The sequence below is a fragment of the Phalacrocorax aristotelis genome, chromosome 1 (assembly GCF_949628215.1).
Source record: "Phalacrocorax aristotelis chromosome 1, bGulAri2.1, whole genome shotgun sequence".
Classification (NCBI taxonomy): domain Eukaryota; kingdom Metazoa; phylum Chordata; class Aves; order Suliformes; family Phalacrocoracidae; genus Phalacrocorax; species Phalacrocorax aristotelis.
The window spans coordinates 155830445-155849683 of NC_134276.1; the positions used below are offsets into that span (position 1 = coordinate 155830445).

The 19239-nt window shown below is 39.2% G+C and overlaps 1 protein-coding gene across 4 annotated transcripts in view; it reads right to left on the reverse strand.

The window, feature by feature from the left end:
* The window catches only part of KIAA1549 (KIAA1549 ortholog), a 148757-nt gene that overhangs the window by 50021 nt on the left and 79497 nt on the right, over positions 1–19239 (reverse strand). For all 4 annotated transcript variants that reach the window (XM_075074512.1, XM_075074496.1, XM_075074504.1 and 1 more), the window contains exons 4-8: positions 17074–17251; positions 15442–15569; positions 13851–14034; positions 6462–6521; positions 3717–3862 (exon numbers count right to left, since the gene is read on the reverse strand). In XM_075074512.1, the coding sequence (XP_074930613.1) occupies positions 3717–3862; positions 6462–6521; positions 13851–14034; positions 15442–15569; positions 17074–17251 (696 nt within the window). The remainder of the gene's footprint in view (positions 1–3716; positions 3863–6461; positions 6522–13850; positions 14035–15441; positions 15570–17073; positions 17252–19239) is intronic.

Sequence of the window (19239 nt, forward strand, 5' to 3'; positions counted from 1 at the left end):
AGCCAGTGGGACGTCTCAGCAACCCCGTCAGGAGTCAGGAATCCCTGGGTGAACCGGTTCAGGGTTTCGAAGGCACAAGCGTTACTTAGAAACAAGCAATCACTCGCACACACATAATCTCCAAAAAGAACGTATGAGGATTATTTTCCTTTTTTCACCACATTCATCCCCTAGGAAAACAGATAATAAAATCTGCATTCTGCCATATTAAAAGTACTGTTTTAGTGTCCAGGTAATTCAGCCAAGCCATGCTGTGGTCTGAGTGGTTCAGCAGACAATACAAGAGAAAACATATGAGACAGGCATTGCATGTAACCTGCCCTAGGTCTGAGAAAGCTCTCACAGGAACCTGTCAGGACGGGGAATGGCGGTGCCGCTCGCAGGCAGACAGCTTCCTCCTGAAGTGCTCCGGCTAGGGGCGGGCAGGGCAGCACTTCTGCCATAGCACCAAACACGTACCCTCTTTGGCGAACCCTCCTCGCGCTGAGCTGAGGAGACTGGCAAGTGAACTGAGAGGGCCAGGGTGCTGAAGGCAACGCTAAGGAAATTTCCTCTGCTGGCTTGCAGAGGCTTGGCCGGCCAAGAAACTGGCTTGCCAAAAAACACCTCTGAACTGGCTGTGGACAACCTGACGGAGGGGCCAGTCTCTGCCCAGGGCGGCTGTCAGAGAGGCAAAATGCCTCTGAGGAAAAGGTGAAGCGGCAGCAGTTCCCAAAGGCTCTACTTAATAAACCTAAAATCTCCCAGCCACACAGGCCCTCTACTTAGATTACACACCTGGAGACACATAAACGGTTGGTAGAAAACCCAGAGAATGAACCTCCACCTTAATGAAAAGCTCAATTTTGTCATTATGTCCCTTCATAGCTCCTGCTTTCTCACACACATTACAACTACATTGCTGCCTACCATGCTCTTTAAATCAGAACATCGTTCTTTTTGTCCTTTAGTAGAATCAGTTTTTCATTTTCTATTAGGTTCAAAAGACAAAGCATGCTGAAATGAAGGAAAATTAAATATTTTTCTATCAGCTCCTGGTGTATTTTTAAACTACATTTAAGCCATTTAATTCCTCAAAAAAATTAATGAGAATTGAGTTATTACAGTAAACTGTTGACAAAATATAGCACGGGGCCTAGCCTCCACAGATGCAATGCAAACCATGTTAAACGTGCCTTAAATTTGCAGCAACACCAGATACATATTAAAAATATATATGACTTGCTCTGTGAAACATTAATATGAGCATTACACAAAAATGAATGGAACCAGCTCATGTATAACAGTCAGGTGTGAGGCTTCAGAGGGTTTTTGTACCTAATGGTTATAGGCTTTTTTACTTCTTTCATGATGAAGCGCCACCTGTTAACAGCACAGGCAGGCAAACGGGAGGGGAAAGCATGCTATTTGGGTACCCTAAGTAGTCCAAAGCTCTTATTCAAAGCATCTAGATCTAAAGAGTAATTTTTAACATTCTTAGATCTTAACATATGCCTTTGGAAACTAAATCTAAATCTCACAAGGTATCACTTCTATTTTCTTAGTATGTGAAAGGAAGCTAATATGCCTGCAGTAACATTCACAAATAATTGCTTCACCTTCTGACCCACAGTCCTGATTTTCCACAGAGCTTAGAAATGTCACATTTCAATACACTATAAATATCTTTCACCTCAGGAAAACTCAGCTCTATAGAGGCTCAGCACAAGTGAAATGTGTGTCTAGTCTTTCATGGGTATATGCATGTCCTCCTAATAGAGTATCCAACGCTTCAGTGTTACCAGGAGCTTCTATTCTTACTTTTACTATACTAGCAGTCACTGGTTTATGTTCAAGAAATATGTAAGGGAAAAATCTGAATATAAAACACAAAGAGCATTAATAGCTCTCCCTGAAGACACAAACAGATGCATATATACAACACACTTCAAACCCAGCTTATAAATTTGGCTATGAGGAATAGAGTTAGCAGCAGTAAAACTAAAGGTTTATTGCAAATTACTATGGACCAGACCCTCAACTGTCAGGGGAGCATCCTTGAGCATCCTCCACCCAGAAGCTCACTACCAGGTACATCACTCTAGCTGCATGCAATAGCCTCGAAGGCTGTCTCACCTACAACCCACCTGAACATCCTGCCAAAGCAAGCTACCAAGAAGCTATAGTACCTGATGGTACCTACCATTCTTGTGCAGGAAAGCAGGACACCTATCATAGACACCTAGCAGCAAGGCATCTCCTTCAGCCTTCCCTCTTCCAAATATCCTTTATTACAGTGCTAACCCTATCTAACAGCACTGGCTGTGAGCACCTGGAGAAGCCCTCTGTTATGTGGGATGGTGTGTTGTGTTGACCATAACTAAGAGAATCCGCCACTGCCCAAAGACAGCAATGTGCAGACTCTTTGCACTAATTAAGTGAAATAAATGAGCTGCACTGCTGTTTGGAACATAAGCTGCAGACCTCATCTTATTTCTCAGTAAGTAATACAAAGTCTTAAGAAAAACGCTGTATTTTTGCTTTCCAAAACACTATTAGCTAGAAAGGACCTGCTTGTACTTTTGTGCATGCAAAAATAAATTACCTGAGCTTTATTATGTAAAATAGTAAAACCGTAATCTACATGTACACATTTTATAGGCTGTGGTATCTTTGCTAGCAACATAAGGAATATTTGTTTAATTTATATGCAAAGGGGGGACTGAGACATAAAGAACAAAGTGCAATAAGAGATGTTGGGAATAGAAGATCTGAAGCAGACATCTATTTACAGCAATTCAAAGCTGCACAAAAGAAAAACAGAATAAAATCTCTATTACTGAGACAGATGTTTCTGAGACAGGAAAACAAAAGTAAGAAAATCCCAACATCTGGAAATGTAAGTGGTAGCAAAAACTGTAGGGTTAAATTAAATAAAGATAATAGGTCTGAACTACTAGAACAGCAGCTGTGAAGCAAACCAACTGTCGATGAATTAGCTGGAAAAAATAAGTTTTAAGAAGATGAGCCATTAAAAAGTATTTTGGCATTCAATTTGTTGACCTGACTAGGAAGAACACGTGAGAATTTAAAACTTAAAATATCCAAGTCTTCCTGAATATTATGTGAATAATTCCACCTGTGACAAAACCATAAAGTAGCACTGGTATCCAGGTAGCAGAAGCTGCCATGTGTGCAAAATTTGACATGATTAATCATTCTTACTTGAAAGCCATTCCCATGACCAGGAGTACTGTGACAAATAGGTAGTTAAGGGGTAGAATGTACTACTCTACTGCTTCAAGCTGCACACAAATCTATTTCATATTTCTACACCACCACCAAAAAACCACAGAGAACTGTGAAGTAGCTGTTCCAGCAGAGTACTTTTTTTGACACAGATGACCATACTGTCTCCTTTTGGTAGGCACCTCATGTAAGACAGAAAAGATAACAAGTTTTTAAAATAATATGTTGGTAAAATAATTTTCAATATAGTTTTTAAGACGACATCAGAAATTATTTGTAGCCACTTAAAATACTCAGTTGTTTCCATTTGTTATGTTCAGCTTAAAAGACAACAAGGTATCCAAAAAAACCATAATTTAAGTGCAAAACACAAGCATCATCAACTAGCTAAACATGCCACATGCTTTCTCAACTCAAAACCTAGAAAGTATTAACTTATTCAAGTTTATTCTCCTTTATTTCTTCCTCTGACTTTGAGCTCTTAATACCTGCACAATGTTGCTGCCTGCAAAGCTGGCTCGTCTCCATATCCGCCCTCTGGCCAAAGCCTCGTTTAACAGGTGAGCTAGTTTCCGCTCCATCTCAGCCTGAAATACTTCCTCCTGAATTCGCTGGTCGACGACACCCAAGAGAACTACATTGCAGAGAAAGTAACCCAAAACCACAAATGAATTAGTAAAAAAGTTTTCAGTGTCTTTTCTCCAACTCCAGTTACAAGCTTTGAGTCACCCTGTGACATCTCAGGGACAATTCAGAGCAGCTGTATTCATATGGGAATACTGCCCAGTTCAGCTGGAGGTTACATGTTGGAAAGGAAGACATGGAGAGGGAAAAGGTGAAAAGGAATAAATTAAAAAAGAAAAAAAATTAGGGCAGAGGGCACTTTTGGAATCTCAGTCTAGACAGTCCCAGGATATTGAAGAAACAGTTCCAATTCTGAAAAAACATAAACTTATGAGCATTCAACAAATTGTTTAACAACAAACAAAAGAGAAAATTCAGTCCAAATTGTCTGCTACAACAACTTTCAGGCAAAATCTTATGTTCAGAAGTGATACAGAGGAGGAGATGGGCAGGGCAAGGGTTCAGAATCAAGGAGAAAAAAAATAGGAGACCAGCAGCACATGAACAAAGCTGTGTATTTCAAGCGCATCTTCCCCTGATAAGACGAAGATTAACAAGTATGACAAACATAGCACATAAAAACTGGTTAGTAGCCCTGCCCACTTCTCTTCCCAACCCCGGGTACTGTGGGTCACTGGGGCAGCTAGGGCTGAGAGGAATCCCTGAGGAACAACACACATGAAACATGAAAAAAAGCGTGGACCTTTACTAACAAGATGGCATCCAGCAAAAAAGAAGTGGAGTGAATGGAGTGGTTGTCATTCGAATGACCTCATTAAACAGCCCTAAGGAATAGTAAACCAAATCACCACTGACTGCAGTAAAATAATTTAAAATAACTCAGTTCTCACTCCTGAGGCTCTCCATTAAAATGGTTTATATTTTTTGCAAGTCCCTTTTTCAGTAAGGTTTTTTCATGTTTATTTTTTTTTAAGTTGGTGCTTAATAAAAAGCCATCCAATTACATAAAATCATTTAAATATACTTATTGTTTTAATTTTTAAAACAAAAACATTAAAACCACTTTTTCCATTTAAAAATTTTCACTACAGATGTCAGAAAAAGGAAGCATTTCCATGACTTTTCACAGAGATTAACAGCATCTTCCTTCTGAATTCAGTCACAGACTAAGTATCTCAGAATTAAATAGCAAAATAAATAGACAGTGGCCTAAGGCTATCATATACAGCAAGTAGAAGATCATTCTTGCCTGTGTATTGAATTTCAGTATCAACGAATTATGCTTAATAGCATGAACTGTATTCTACAACTGCGAGGGACAGCTACAGAAGACACTGTATATCCCAGTGTTTCATGACTATTGGGATACATGCACATATATCTGGGTACTCTAACATTAAAAATCTCATCTTTATGTGCATAAGTTCTATTGTTTTCATGAGTCATTACCCTTACAATACAATATACAGGCTGAAAGGACTGACCCAGCCAAAGTCACTAGCTCTTCCCAGGCTGCCTGCAAGAACTGGGATTACAAAAAATTCCTGTACAGCAAAAAAGGTGCTGCAATTGGCTTTCAAAATCTTATAGTCTGGAAGTTTAGAAAAACCCAAAGGGACATGATTTCTGAGCTGGAAGAACCCTCTTCTTAACGCAGGATCTAAGGGAACTTCCAGCAGCAATGGACAAAGCAAAGTTAAAGCTGAGCAAGACAGGGTGGGGTGTGACCAAAAAAGACAACATAAATCTCTAAGGAAGGATGACATTGGCTGTGGGATATACACATGTAGCTTCTCTCATCTGAAACTCTTCATTTTTCTTCTCTAAAACAAACTGTGTGGACTTCAGAAATTAAGTTGCAACTTGGTTTCCTGCTTAGAAAGTAAACTGGGTCACTGGTGAGAGGACACAGGGCTACCTGGAAAAAGAGTAAGTCTACACTACTGGTGAACTACAGATGGAAAAGTTATGAGAAGATGAAAGTGTATCCAGTGGAGCATCTGCACCCCAACAGCAAGGTTGCTAGGTGTCGCCTGGTCACTGTTCAGGCTTTCTGCTTAAAAGAAGCAGGTAGGACCTACAGCGTGCAGGCAACCTCAACAGCCTTTAAGCATCTAAATGTGACAGCTCAAGCATATGCGCAAATTATAGAATAAAACACCCACAAGACTTGGTGGGAGGGATTTGCTGTGAATGAATCAGAAGAGATCAATGAAATGTGATGAAACTATCTCATGTATTGGGAATGTATTTATTTTAGTTCTGTTTTTTTCCTGGCATATTTTGGTAAAGAGTGCCACACAAATAAAATTTTAATTTTCACTTAAAATAAAAACCTAAAAATCAATGTGGTATATTGACAGCATGCAGTGTAGATACTTTATGCCTGACAGCGTAAATTGTCTCACTGAGAATGAACTGCTTTTTAGACAAAGACTACTTTCTGTGCATTATCAAGGAATTGCAGTAGTTCATTCTAGACCAGGGAATTACATTTCCCAGATATTCCAGGTCACTAGGCCTTTGGTTTTAGAATTTATTCAGCTCAGGCACATAAAAATGCAGTACCTCTAAGCTATCGATATTTATGTAGGCTAGTTATCCTGCTACCAAAAAAAATTGCACTCTTACTTACAGACTGTACATACCTGTTCTCACCCAGGAAGATTTCATCAGCTGAGACACATTAAGCTTAGGATAATGAAAGGCTGAGGGAAAAACAGAATGGAGAAAAACATCCGTAAGAACAGTGTTCTCAACAACATACACAAGAAAGGACGCCACTTCATAATTTATATTGTCAGTAAGCATCTTATTTACACAGATGTATTACTACTCCTGAGGCTATGCAGACACAACGGTAAGGGAAGTGCTCTGAACATACACTCCCCAGTTTGTCTCTGAACAAAAAGAAGCTAACTGAAGCAGATAGATTTATTAACTGAAAGATTTCAAGCTGCTGTACCGAGGTCATGGCTCCTAGAAATTTAGAAGCTCACTGTCTGAATTGCAACTCTTACCGAGTAGCTGCAGGATCAGACTTTTGCTAAAAGGGCAATGAGGCAACTCATGAGTGCCTCAGAATGAAAATAAGACCTTCTCTGAAGCAGAAACTACGTGGAAACACTAAATGTAAAGCAGAAAACTAAATATATCTGATTTGTGTTCCAGACTTGTGCAGGAGGAAACATTTAAAAAAAACAGTACTTTCATAATTTTTTATTTTTTTTTTTTAAAAATCACAAATAAATGCATGTAGAAACATTGCCATAGACCAATCTCATGGCTTTTGTGTTCGGCCTGGTGGCTCTGAGCTTTCTTAATTTCTCAATTCTTCAAAAAAAGCTCACCTCCAGAGAAAAATCCTTGCCCCAGTGAAGTAAATGAAGTCTATTTCCACTGACTTCAGTAGGGATAAGATTTTTCCCAAGGTTTCCACTGGAGAGCAGTAAAGACATATTGGGAAAGGAGTGAAGATGGGGGCTGGGCCAACAGTTTCCTCAAGGGAAGTCTTAAGCTTCACTATGGCAATAAGAAAAAGGAAGGGTCTTTCTCAAAATCTTTAGTCCAGATGCAGTTTGCTAAGCATTATACAAAGGTTAATTTTTAAACCATTTCATGGATAGACAGAATGCAGCACACAATAATTAAATGACCTGGCCCATGCTAGATCAATTTAGAGTAAAGATCTCCTGTATTCAGTTGTAGAATAGTTTGACAGTATCACATGTTTCAGAGAAACAGAAAATTACCATTTTGCTAATTATGCAATAATTTGTAGAGTGGCTGACCTCTGTTAGTGTACCTAAAAATTTTATTTTTTGCATCTTAAAAAACGTATGAATTTTTGTTAAGGCAAGAGCAAAATAATTACTGGTTATGTTGTACCTTTTATTTTCATAGATTTATGAAACAGTCATACGGAAAAAAAAAAATTGTGTTATTCCACCTTTGACTCAATAATAGGACCACTAGCTTCAAGAGAACCACGTGGGAGGTACTTTTGGACTTACTATTCAGAAGGGTATCAGAATATGGCCCATTATTCTGAACAGGAAACACCGGCCTTCTATACACTGACCAGGATGCATCAAATTTCCAAAACTCAGTCACACAAAAAGCACCTCACAGTCCATTTAAACAAACACATTTATTTTTGGCATCCCGCTACATGATTCTTCTGATCGTAGCTTTTAGATTGGAGTTCTATTTACTCTGGTCGTGCAATTGTTTACGTCAATTTAGAAATATAACCTGAACAAAAAAGCATAAACTGAACTGCATCTGTTGTTTTCCCAAAGCATGGAAAGAGCAAGATAAGAAAATAAAAAACCTTCCAACGGCCATAAAACTTTGAACTGCCGGCAGTTCTGAGATTTTTCTTCTTTTAAATCAAAATCATGTTTTGCCTCAATACTTAATGTGCTCTTCACACTTTTTCTAATTAGTACTTGAAAAATATTTAATTCATGCAAATTGCTGGATGACTACTCACTTAAACTTTTCATAGAATTAATGAAATTTAAAAATAAAACAACTTGAGCAGAAAATCTTGACATTGAAAAGGAAGAGGTGCTGTGATCATTGGCAACTAAGGCTAGGTTCTAAAACCTGATGAAGAATGCATGCAGTGATGGACTTTTCTGCAACTAAGTCCATGCTCAGAAGTCAGAAAATACAGGCTCTGACTCTTATTCCTTAGGTCACTCAAGTGTCTCACCAGCACACACGTGGCCATATCGTGAGCTCAGCTGGAGTCTCAGCACTGCAGCAAGTTCATATTTGCAGGATTCCCTAATGTCCCCTGGAACTAACGATTAAAACCAGCACAGACTGATTGTTATTCTGAGGGGGAAGCCGGATAGACAAAATACAATTATTAGTTAGATTGCAGCTGGTCTGCTAATGACTGTAGATGCATTAATGAAGTAGATGCTACCATCATTAGAAGGTTCTAACACGCAGCCCTGAAGCGCCATACCGTGTAACAGCATTGATTCAGTGTTGACTGAAAAGGCAAAAGGTCACATAGTCACCCAGAAACCTCTTGACAGCAATCTGAAGCACATAATGCGGGCAACACGGCCTTCACCAGATGGCCCAACAAGGATCTCTCTGACCCTCTCTCTCATACAGAGATATGTGGGAGATGCAGGATAGAAATGATACTGTATCGATTGTTCCTATTTCTGACAAATGGAGGAAGAGTAACAGAAAGCATGCAGGGAACACAATATTTGGAATGAGAAGGCATCAACTGAAAAATAAGTTTCCATGCAAATATTGGGGTGCAGGCAATAGTAACACACTGTATTGTTAGAAGCCTGATCCAAAATCCCCCCAGACAAAAATTGCTAAATATTTCTGCAGTCTTTGGACTGTATCATAGGATTTTATATCATCCTATTGGCCTTACGACACCTACAGGATATCTTAAACAGATGCCACCCGTCAAAGTGCTACTTACAGCACTAAAAAAACAGCAAGTCACAAGCCAACTCTCTCTATTTAAAGTGATAATAAAAACAAAGAGATTTATTTGGGTAAGTTCATGAAGGTCAATATTCCTCATCTGGTCCACAGCTAGCCCTTGCCTGTCTTCAGAGAAATCTTCCAGCCATAAAGAGATGCCAAATATATTCTTTCCTATTGTTATTAATGAACCAGCACCCAAAAAACTGTGACTAGACTTGGTTTCCTTTCTGCTGACATGTAGCTCATGACCACCTAACCAGTTTACAATCTAAAATGAAAGACGTAAGGCGACCAACACAAAATAAGTGCGCAGGAAGGTACAAACTGAACATTTGAATGTAAGCATGTTGCTGAAGTCACCTAGAAGTCTTTAGAGGAAAGAAAAAAGTCTGGAAGTTTCCAAGCTTGACCACTCCAATAGTCCTATTCCTGCACAGAACAGTCCATTCTGTCAAACTAAAAACTTTCACTACTGACCATGACTCTAAGCAAACGGAAAAAGCTGACAAAAAAATTCCTGTTGTTCATGACGTACTGCACAGGGACAACCCACGCAGTTAAAAGTATAAACAGTACATATTAGTTGAAAAATCCAGCAAAAGGACTGTGTGTGAAAGGCAATGTGAGGTGAACAACAAGGCTCATATTCGGGAAATTGAAGGCAAGGTCTCACTTCACTTAACCGTGTTAAGATACAGTGATATTACACAAGTAGCTTTTCCTCAGTATGAATCAGTTTCAACCCCCTGACAGCTCAGCTCACCTACAAATCAGCTCTTTCTCTTCAGTTGCAGACTATAAATCTTACAAAATCATATACTGAGCCCTCAGGGATTAAAAAAAAAAGTCACCACCGAGAGTATTAACTGTTACCATGCCTGATAACTAAGGCACAAATGGCATAGAACAGTATGGCAAGGAACATTTCATACTTACGTATGAACAATTTAAATATGATCAATAACATATGTGAATTGTTTATATGTAAATATAAAAATATGTAAAATGTCCCCCAAAATTCACACCAAAAAGCAGAGGGTTGCATATTAATTTGCACAGAGCAAAGCAGCTACCTATCTAAGTAAGCTCTTCACAACACCGTCCCTGCTACAACTCCTCCGTAGGCCATGGGACAGCATGAAAGCAGAGAGTTCAGGGCCTACAAAACAAAAACATGCAGGCATCTTCCTGCCAAAGTAGCTTTGAGGATCTGGCTGTCGGTCACCCTCAACAGACTGCTGAATAATATGTCTCAAAAAGGATCTGCCCGACACTGCTGAGCCTTTGGACATGATTTCTGGCTCTGAATACTGAAGACCTAAAATCCTTTGGCTCAAAATACAGTCACAGGAACAGTGCAAGAAACTGTAGAAACAGCTAAAAATAACCAAGTGTGGTTGCCTCGCTTATAAAAGCATATGAGCTGCATCCATTATTGCGCTTGCTGAAAGACGGACCCATAGCTCTAACAAGATGAGAAACTGTGTTCCCACTTTGCTGACTTATCAACGGGCACCATGTCTGGTGTTCCAAAACGGTGATTATAAATGTGCCGAAGCACTACTGAGACCAAACTAGACAAGCTCAAATCAAAATGAGCTGTCCTGCAGTGGCCTCAATCTACAGTAAATACGAGTTCCTTTAGGAACATGGAAGTCAAATGCTCCTTGATTTAGGGCACCATATCCACCAAAACCTCATGTTTTCTACATTCCCAACTTTGGGAAGGTCTTACCTTTCCTAAAAGTTCTGAATTACCAAATTGAAATTTAATATACTTATTCTATTTTGATTTATTGCATGTATTTTATTTTAATTCAAAATTAAAAGTTTTGAAAATTCAGTCTAAACAGATTTGAAGGTAGTCTTCAAAACTTCTCTGTCAAACAAACTAAGAGACACCACCACCAACAAACTCTGGCTAAGACCTGAGGCAAGTACTCTGCTCTGTTGACAACATTCATTCAATAAACTATGGCAGCAGTTAGGTAGGGTCATTGAAAGCAAGGGTGTACGCATAGCTTGTCTGGCTGCCATCATTCCCGCTACTGGGGACGGGCACCAAAGCAATAGGATTTTTCAAGAGCTCCAAATATAAGAGTCCAGCAATAAAATGTGTATCGTGATGGACTTAGTCACTACGGATGACATACTTTGCCTTCCTAAACCAAGGGAGGATTGAGGATTTGAGGTTCAGTAGTGTTTGGAAGATTTGGTGGATTTGAGGGGAGGAAGAATAATTATTTTCTGTATGAACTCAAGAGGCCTGTGCTGGAATTTGCAGGAATGAAATTATCACACTCTTGGCGTGCTCATGTAGGATCACCAACAAGAACAAACAATCCCTGAAGCTTCGGAAATAAAGTTATAGAAATCTCACCCACAGGCTGGGACATGACACTGTACTAACAGAGGCTACAATTGCCAGGCCACAACAGCCAACAACTACATGATTTCATTGCAAATCCTCAGAGCAGTCAGGAGAAGAGGAGAAATCCTACTGGGACCTTTTTCCAAAGGCACTACCTGACCTCCTCACTAATTCTACTTTGCATGGCGCTCTCATTAACACGTGAGCTATCACAGAGCTCCACTAGCATCAGCCAGGAATCAGCCACCCTGGCCAGGCACTATAAGCATGCAGATAACACAGGAAGAGATCCTGTTACGAGCAGTAAAAGAAATTACCTTCAAATTTCCTAAGTACCACCAGGAAAGGAAAATAAGGACAATAGTGTACATGCATGTTTAATAGGAATGTTTTTTCTCTGTGACCAGCCCATCTTTCAGGATATATCAGCCTTGGTAAAAATTCTATTATAATTTAATTGCACTGTAGCTCCATTGCACAATCCAGAAGATGGATTCTCAGCAAGGGGCAACCTCCAAATTCACAAGTATCACTCCAGAATGACAAAACTAAAAACTGTAGGACCAGATGTGCATGCATCCCAGGAAAAACACCAACACCAAAAAACATCACCCAAGAGACTAAAAGTAATAAAATCTAGGGCAAAGGTGCAAAAGAGATTAAGCAGAGTAGACAAACATCTTTCAAGCAGTCAAGGCAAGAGGAACATTTAATTTGAATTCATTGAGAGATAAAGACCATGGGACGCAACCTGAGAAAGTTCTGTGGCCTCACAAGGAATTAAAAAAAAAAAATGCTAGTCACCTAAGGACAGAGATTCTCAAGGCTTTTGGTCCTGGCTCAATTAAATACAGCTACCACTGCACAGGTACTGTCTGTGTGAGACTGAATAAGAGCAGAAATGTTTAAAGGAAATGAGTCAACAACCTCATACATTTTTTAATTAACTATGGGAGTAGAAGGTTCAAAAATGCTGAAAAATGGAAAGAACTTTCAAAAAAATCAGTATATTTAAACTACTTTTAGTCATGGAGAAAGTTTCCTGTGCAGTCATCTTATGTCGATTTAAAGGTGCTATAGAGAACAACTTCTGTTGACACTCACTCCCTTTGCAGTACATTCACTGATGTTTACTACAGTTCATTACTGCACAGCTGTAGAATGAACAGCAGCTGCCATTAGGCCTGATCTTCCACTAGATAATTAACTGTATAGCAAGAATCACTATGTCAGAACTTATGCATCTATACAAAAATAACTCCAAAAATTAAAAATCTGCATTGGAAAGCACAGTGAGATAGGAGAAAAGGGGAATTAATCAACTGAGTTAACAGGAACACCCACCGGGGGGAAAGGCACTGTTCTCTCATGATCTTGCTTGCATTGATGAGTCACTTCTGTCCTGAACAATCCATTAGTGTACAAAGTTAATTGTTGAGTTTAGAAGATTGGCTTATTTGAGACTGAGGTAATATGAAAAAAATCTAAACAAACATAAGTTGTCAAGGCTGAGTGTCAAAAAAACTCTGCTATGCAGGCAGCTCCCATTAATCTAAGTTTAGGATGGCCATGGACTGGAAAAATTACTTGCGATGCAAGTTGTACATAAGAAGAGAGAGATATGCCCAGAAGGTTATACCTTAAAAGATAACAGACTACTCAAAAAAGCACTGCTGCTGACTAACAGACAACCCAGACAGATTATATGGTCAAATATAAGCTTATGTTGCCAGTGTCCCAGGCTTTCTAGAAGTCAGAGCCACAGCTAAGTGCAATGCAAAGCCCAAAGTAGTAAACCCTGCTGAGAAGCAGCAAAGACCCCTGTAGATATAACCACAAGAGAGACACTTTGGATTGCACTTCACAGCAATATTGATCAAAATGACTGGGTTTGGTTTTTTGTCTTGTTTTGCTTTTTAATCTGGAGTAAAACCAACAGACTGATGAAGCCAGGTTAAGCACAACTGGCCTAACACAGAGGGTAAGGATGATGATAAAAGCAGCAAGGTGCTGTAACACTGATATACAGTATGTAAGCAGAGAGGGGCATGGATTTGCTCTGCAGAATTCATGGTACAAGTTAGGTACTTGAAGCTCCATTATCACTTCAGCACAAAATTACTTTAAAATTCAGAGAGGAAAAATTACTAAAAGATGGTTTTTGTAGTCTTGGCAAACTGCAGGTACTCACGTTCAGCAATTTGCTGCACAGGAAAGCCCAGATAGAAGCTGAATTCCACCACGGACAAGTTTCTTAGCTGCTCACTGACTTCAGACCCATTTAGAAAACCGTATCTATCTCGGACAGCAAAAACAATGCTCACGGGGCCTTGCCGAAACGCTACCCCAGGCCTGCTCAGAGTTATATTCAGTATCTGAAAAGACAAGATTGAAGCAGGGTCAGCAAAATCAATCACTGGCATTTCCATTCCTTCCTTGACAGAATTTTTTTTTTTTCCCTATTATGAAGGGAGGGCAATTCACATCAAAACAGAGGAACACCTATTCCAGATTGATTCAGCCTACTGAGCCTCAGGAAAGGCAAAGTTATTTGTGAATTCCTCTTCTATGAGTTTCCTTTAAGGTCAATCATAACCCAGAATGATCTGAAAGCTACAGTCCAGAAAATGATGGAAAAACCCACCTAGAGAGACAGCCAGCAAAATAAAACTCCTGATAATGAAATCTTAGATGAATACCAAACTGTGTTGGACAGGAAGAGACCATGGTAAAGACACATTCTGAAAATGGATGTTCTCTTGGTCAAAACGTCCTACACAATGCACGCCGAGACCCCACCACTGGTTAGAAGCCTTATTTTGGCACCAGTGTACACAGCAACTGTGTTCATGTAGACAAACCTCTTCCAGACAGTAAGGAAGTATTTAAAAGTTTGCTAAGCTGATAGTCCAAGAAATTGTTTTGTGTGTTTTGTCTTCAGTCTGTCCAATCACATTGTGTCATTCAATTATATTCATGTGCTCAGAACTGTACATGTACTATATAGTACTTTGGTACTCTAAGGTTTATGTTATTTTTCCTATGATTTTATTTTAGGGTACCACAGATAGCCATTTATGGTGCCAGCTAAATAACGTGATAAATTTTTTACTAATTTTGGTATTACAACAAAGCTAGATTAAATTTAAGAATTCAGTCAGAAGAGGGAGTTGGTCTCATTAAGTTCAATTACTGACTTTCCAGGGAGTTTTAAGCTCTGCTATGTGATCCAGTATCCTGCATATATGCAATACATTTCAGCAGCAGCTGCAACAGACATCATATACTGCTGTAAGTATTTCTAGACCTCAGAAGCAAATAGCATGTTTGTTCACAATGGCAGAGTGCATATAGTCCTACATTCCCTAACACGATCCCCTGCGTGGCAGTGAGACCTGGAAGTTGTCTTCCAACAAAAGCACGCTAACCACACCCTACTCTGTAAGAATAAAATCTGATGGGAGTGACTTTGACAAGGGTTGGGACAGCCTTTATATGACAAAGTAGAAACCCTACTATATTCAGTAATGCTTTTAGATATAAATCATCATCTTGGATCATTTTTTTCAAAAAGTTTGAAACCAGAGGGATATGTGGTGCCATATGACTTTGTACAGGGGGAAAAAAAAATCCTAACTTCACAACAAAGCCTCATAGTTCTATATGATCTGCGTGGCCAGTGGTAGCCCGTGAACACCTAACTCATTTTACTGGCTGGCTGAAACACAGGACAACCAAAGGTGAGGAGAAAAAGGGAAAGACACAAAACCCACTCATCTTACCTGCACAGTGAAGTTGTAGAACTCCCGGTGTTTGCTCACTTCCATGAATGCCATTGTCAGCCCTTTCTCAATGCGCCGGCTAAAGTTGCAGAACCCAACATCCACACTCCGAGGCACAAACTGAAGCACTGAAGGCAAAAGGCACACATTATTCCTACAGACAAGTACTTCCATGAGAGAGAACAAAATGAGCAAGAGAATCTACTTTTTTATGGAATTCAGGACATATTCAGTGAAACATTGGGTAAAAACATAATAGAAACATATTTTGTATCAGTGCAGTAAATTCTGTACTCATTAATATCTGTTGCAGCAGTAATTAAGACTACCAAAAGATATTAGTGACAAAATACCCCGTTTCCTCTTGCATACTGAAAGACCGTCACTATATACATGTGGCTAATTTTACAGGACTTCCAACACTGAATCAGCCACACCGAAATCCTTAGTGCCCAACAGATTAATGAAAATCTTAAGGAAAAAAAAAAGGCAACAAATCTCTTTTTCTTGTAGACTGAAATGTAGTATTTAGCTTGTCTAAAAGACCACATATTGGGTTCATTAATACACATTAGTATCAGCCTACTGCTTTCAAAACACTTAATTAGCACACAGCCTTTTAAATCCAGATACATACGCCTTAAGGTCTTTCACAGGAGAGAAAGACTGAGTGCAGAGGAGCATGAACAGGCACACAGACCTTAACTACATGCACATCTGTGGATTTCCTGATATAGTCTTACCCAAAGAAATGCTATGATTAGGTTACAGACCCTGCAATGTTATACAGGGTTCAAGAACAGAAAATATGTCTACTGACTATCTGTATAACCATGTTAAGCACTGGAAAGAGACATCACATCTACACAATTAAAGAACTGATGTTTTACATACAGTTATTAACAGAGCAGAAACAGCGCATGAAACATACCTGAACAAAAGCACCGTATTTGACATTCATTAACTCTCTCCAATATATTCAATCCCTGTCACTAGCTCATTATGCAGTCAACCAACCAGGCAGGTGGTTTTGTTACGCAAATAGTGCCTGAAGAAGATTTTAAATGATACCAGTGACTCTCAAAATATTACATGGGTAATATTTTACTTTAGATTATTAGTAGTCACGGATTTCACATAAACTGTTGCTATACGGCAGCCATGGAAAGCTGAATATTACATGAGCAATCCTCCTGCTCACATTATATATGAGCAATCAATCCTCCTGCTTGCCAATTCTCCTACATTATGAGAACTCTAAAAAGTAGCATTTAAGGTAAGCATAATTTGAAACTTGACTCAAGCATTATGAAGTAGCTGCACTGTGATTTTATGAGTAAATGTTCCACAGAATTTTTTTTTCTTCTCACCTTTTGAAGCAAGAAGAGGACACCTATTTTGCAACATGCCAAAAAAAATTTCCTGAAAAAATAATGAAATTATGGAGTTAACTGTTTCCAATTTATCGTCTCTCAACCACTGATCTAGCAAGTATTTCACTAACAATGAAGAATTAAGATTCACAGCAGTAGAAGACAGGGTTTTGACTCAACCTTGCACACTTAATCACAAGTGAAGACGTGTGAATCAATACAAAGCTACATGTCCCCCACTGTGTCAGGAAGAGCTCACCTGTCTGAACTTGGAATCTGTTATCTGGCACAGCGAAAGAAGGATGCAGGGAGAGGATCATGGGGGCCTCACCACGAAGAAGACTGCTGTTCACAAGCACATTTATGACAGCTACTGCCGTGTAAACAAAAGGACCTGAGGTCACCAAGAAAGCAAATTTGGGGGAAATTTTATAAACCTGCAAGAAAAAAAAAAGAATTTTAAAAAAATCTTCAGTGTGAAATTTGGCAACACTTTAGACCTACATAGTCTCACACATTTCAAATCCACATCATCAAGAGGTAGGAAAATGCAATCTTTATTTTCCAAAGACAGAGCAGAAGCATAAACACTCTGATAGTGCTGTGCCTTGCAGCTTCTGCTCCAGTGCATCAGAGAAGCAACACCCCTGCGCTAGGTGCACCTACTAGAATCTCTTCAGTACAACACACCAATCTCAACACTTCTTGATTTATCACATCACAGCATAGTAGCACTCCCCCTCACTTGCATTCCCCTGGAGTACGTAACAGTTCCCATACAGAATTGCTGTTTACTTACTGAACCGCTTGCATAACTTCTGCACTTCAGTCATACACTGCATAGCAAATACATCCCAGACCATTCACATGTGATACACAAGAAGCAAAATACACATAACCTGTGTTTATGGATATAATTTTCATGCTCAAGAACGCTTTCTTCCAGAGAGCACTTGTATCTGCTTATTTCAGCACAGTTACCACAATTAAAATTTTCCTCTTCCAATTCATCTCCTTTGACTTTGAGTCTTCTTAAAAACCCTAAGAAGCCTTAGTCATCATGTAAAAGTAGTGAGATTGTTAGTTAAATATAAACCTAGGTGAATGTTTCCATGCAGACATGCTTATCCCCCATTTCTCTGTCACCTAAGTAAAAACAAACTGAAGGCTTTTATTTATTTAAACATATTGCCATGTCTTCTCTCATTCAGAGAAACTGAGTATCAAGGACACCTGTTTCCCCAGCATTATTTTTTTCCTCCTTGGTATACTCTCCCAGTTTGCTTTATTTGCCTAAGGCAGTCACACTAAAATATTTTGAGATGTCCAAATTGGTGGCCTCACAAATAAATAAATAAATAACCTAAACTAGAGACCCAAAGGCTCTGGTAAATGCGCACCTCTTAGATGAAGAGATGCTAGAACCTTGCAGGCTTTGTGCTGGTGAAGGGGTAATATTAGATATCCTCAACTTCAGGATCTTCCGGACAGAAAGGCACAGTGTTATTTGAATTGTGACCCACATGTTCCTTACTGGTATTTCTGCAACAGTGTAAAGTGATGGCAATTACTGCTTAGATGAGACAGCAAGCAGCTCTTTCCTGTCCTCTAAAAACCATGTGTTTCAAAGAGATTACCTTCACCAGAAGGATCTACCTCAGTTGCATACGGAAATAAAAAAACCATAATCTTTGCTGCTTATTATTCCTTTCTTCCTTCTTAGTCCACAAATATATGCAGCACCCAGGTTTTATTTTAAATTAATTTAGAGCCACAGAACTCAAATTTGTTTGATACGAATACTATGCACAGCTCTTTTCAGTTCCTCTTATCTGAATTTTTATCCTTTTATCTCAGGGTTAAATGATCTCTGCAGCTTCAGTTTGTCACAGGGAAACATCAGTTAGAAAGGGTAAGACATGCCAAAAGGAAGTTGCCCATTAGTTCCAAAGGATGCGACTTAAAAGGCAAGAAAAAGAGGAATTAGAATTACAAATCTCAGTGACAATTTGCTGTGATTTCTAAAGCAATATATGGTGAGGAAGAGAGGCCTCGTGTAGCTAGCATATACGTATGCACTAGATTTAGGAATATCAGACAAGAAAGCAACCCTCTGGTAGCTAACTCAGCTGTCTCCATCTCCGACTTGTTGCAGTGCACCAAAGATGCAATGAAAGTAGCCTACCCTGAACATCCCCCTGAAACTCTGCATCAACTTCTTTGTCTTAACAGCTAACACTGTTTCTCTTTTGTGCTTCACTGCAGTAGAAGAACAACAGCAATTCCAGAAGAATGGAAATAAAACAACAACAAAAACAAACAAACAAAAAACCCCACAACTTTTAAGTGTAATTTTGAGGTAAGCAGATTAGAACCACTACAGGTCAAAACAATAGCTATTTCTGCTTAGCTCTCTATAACCTAA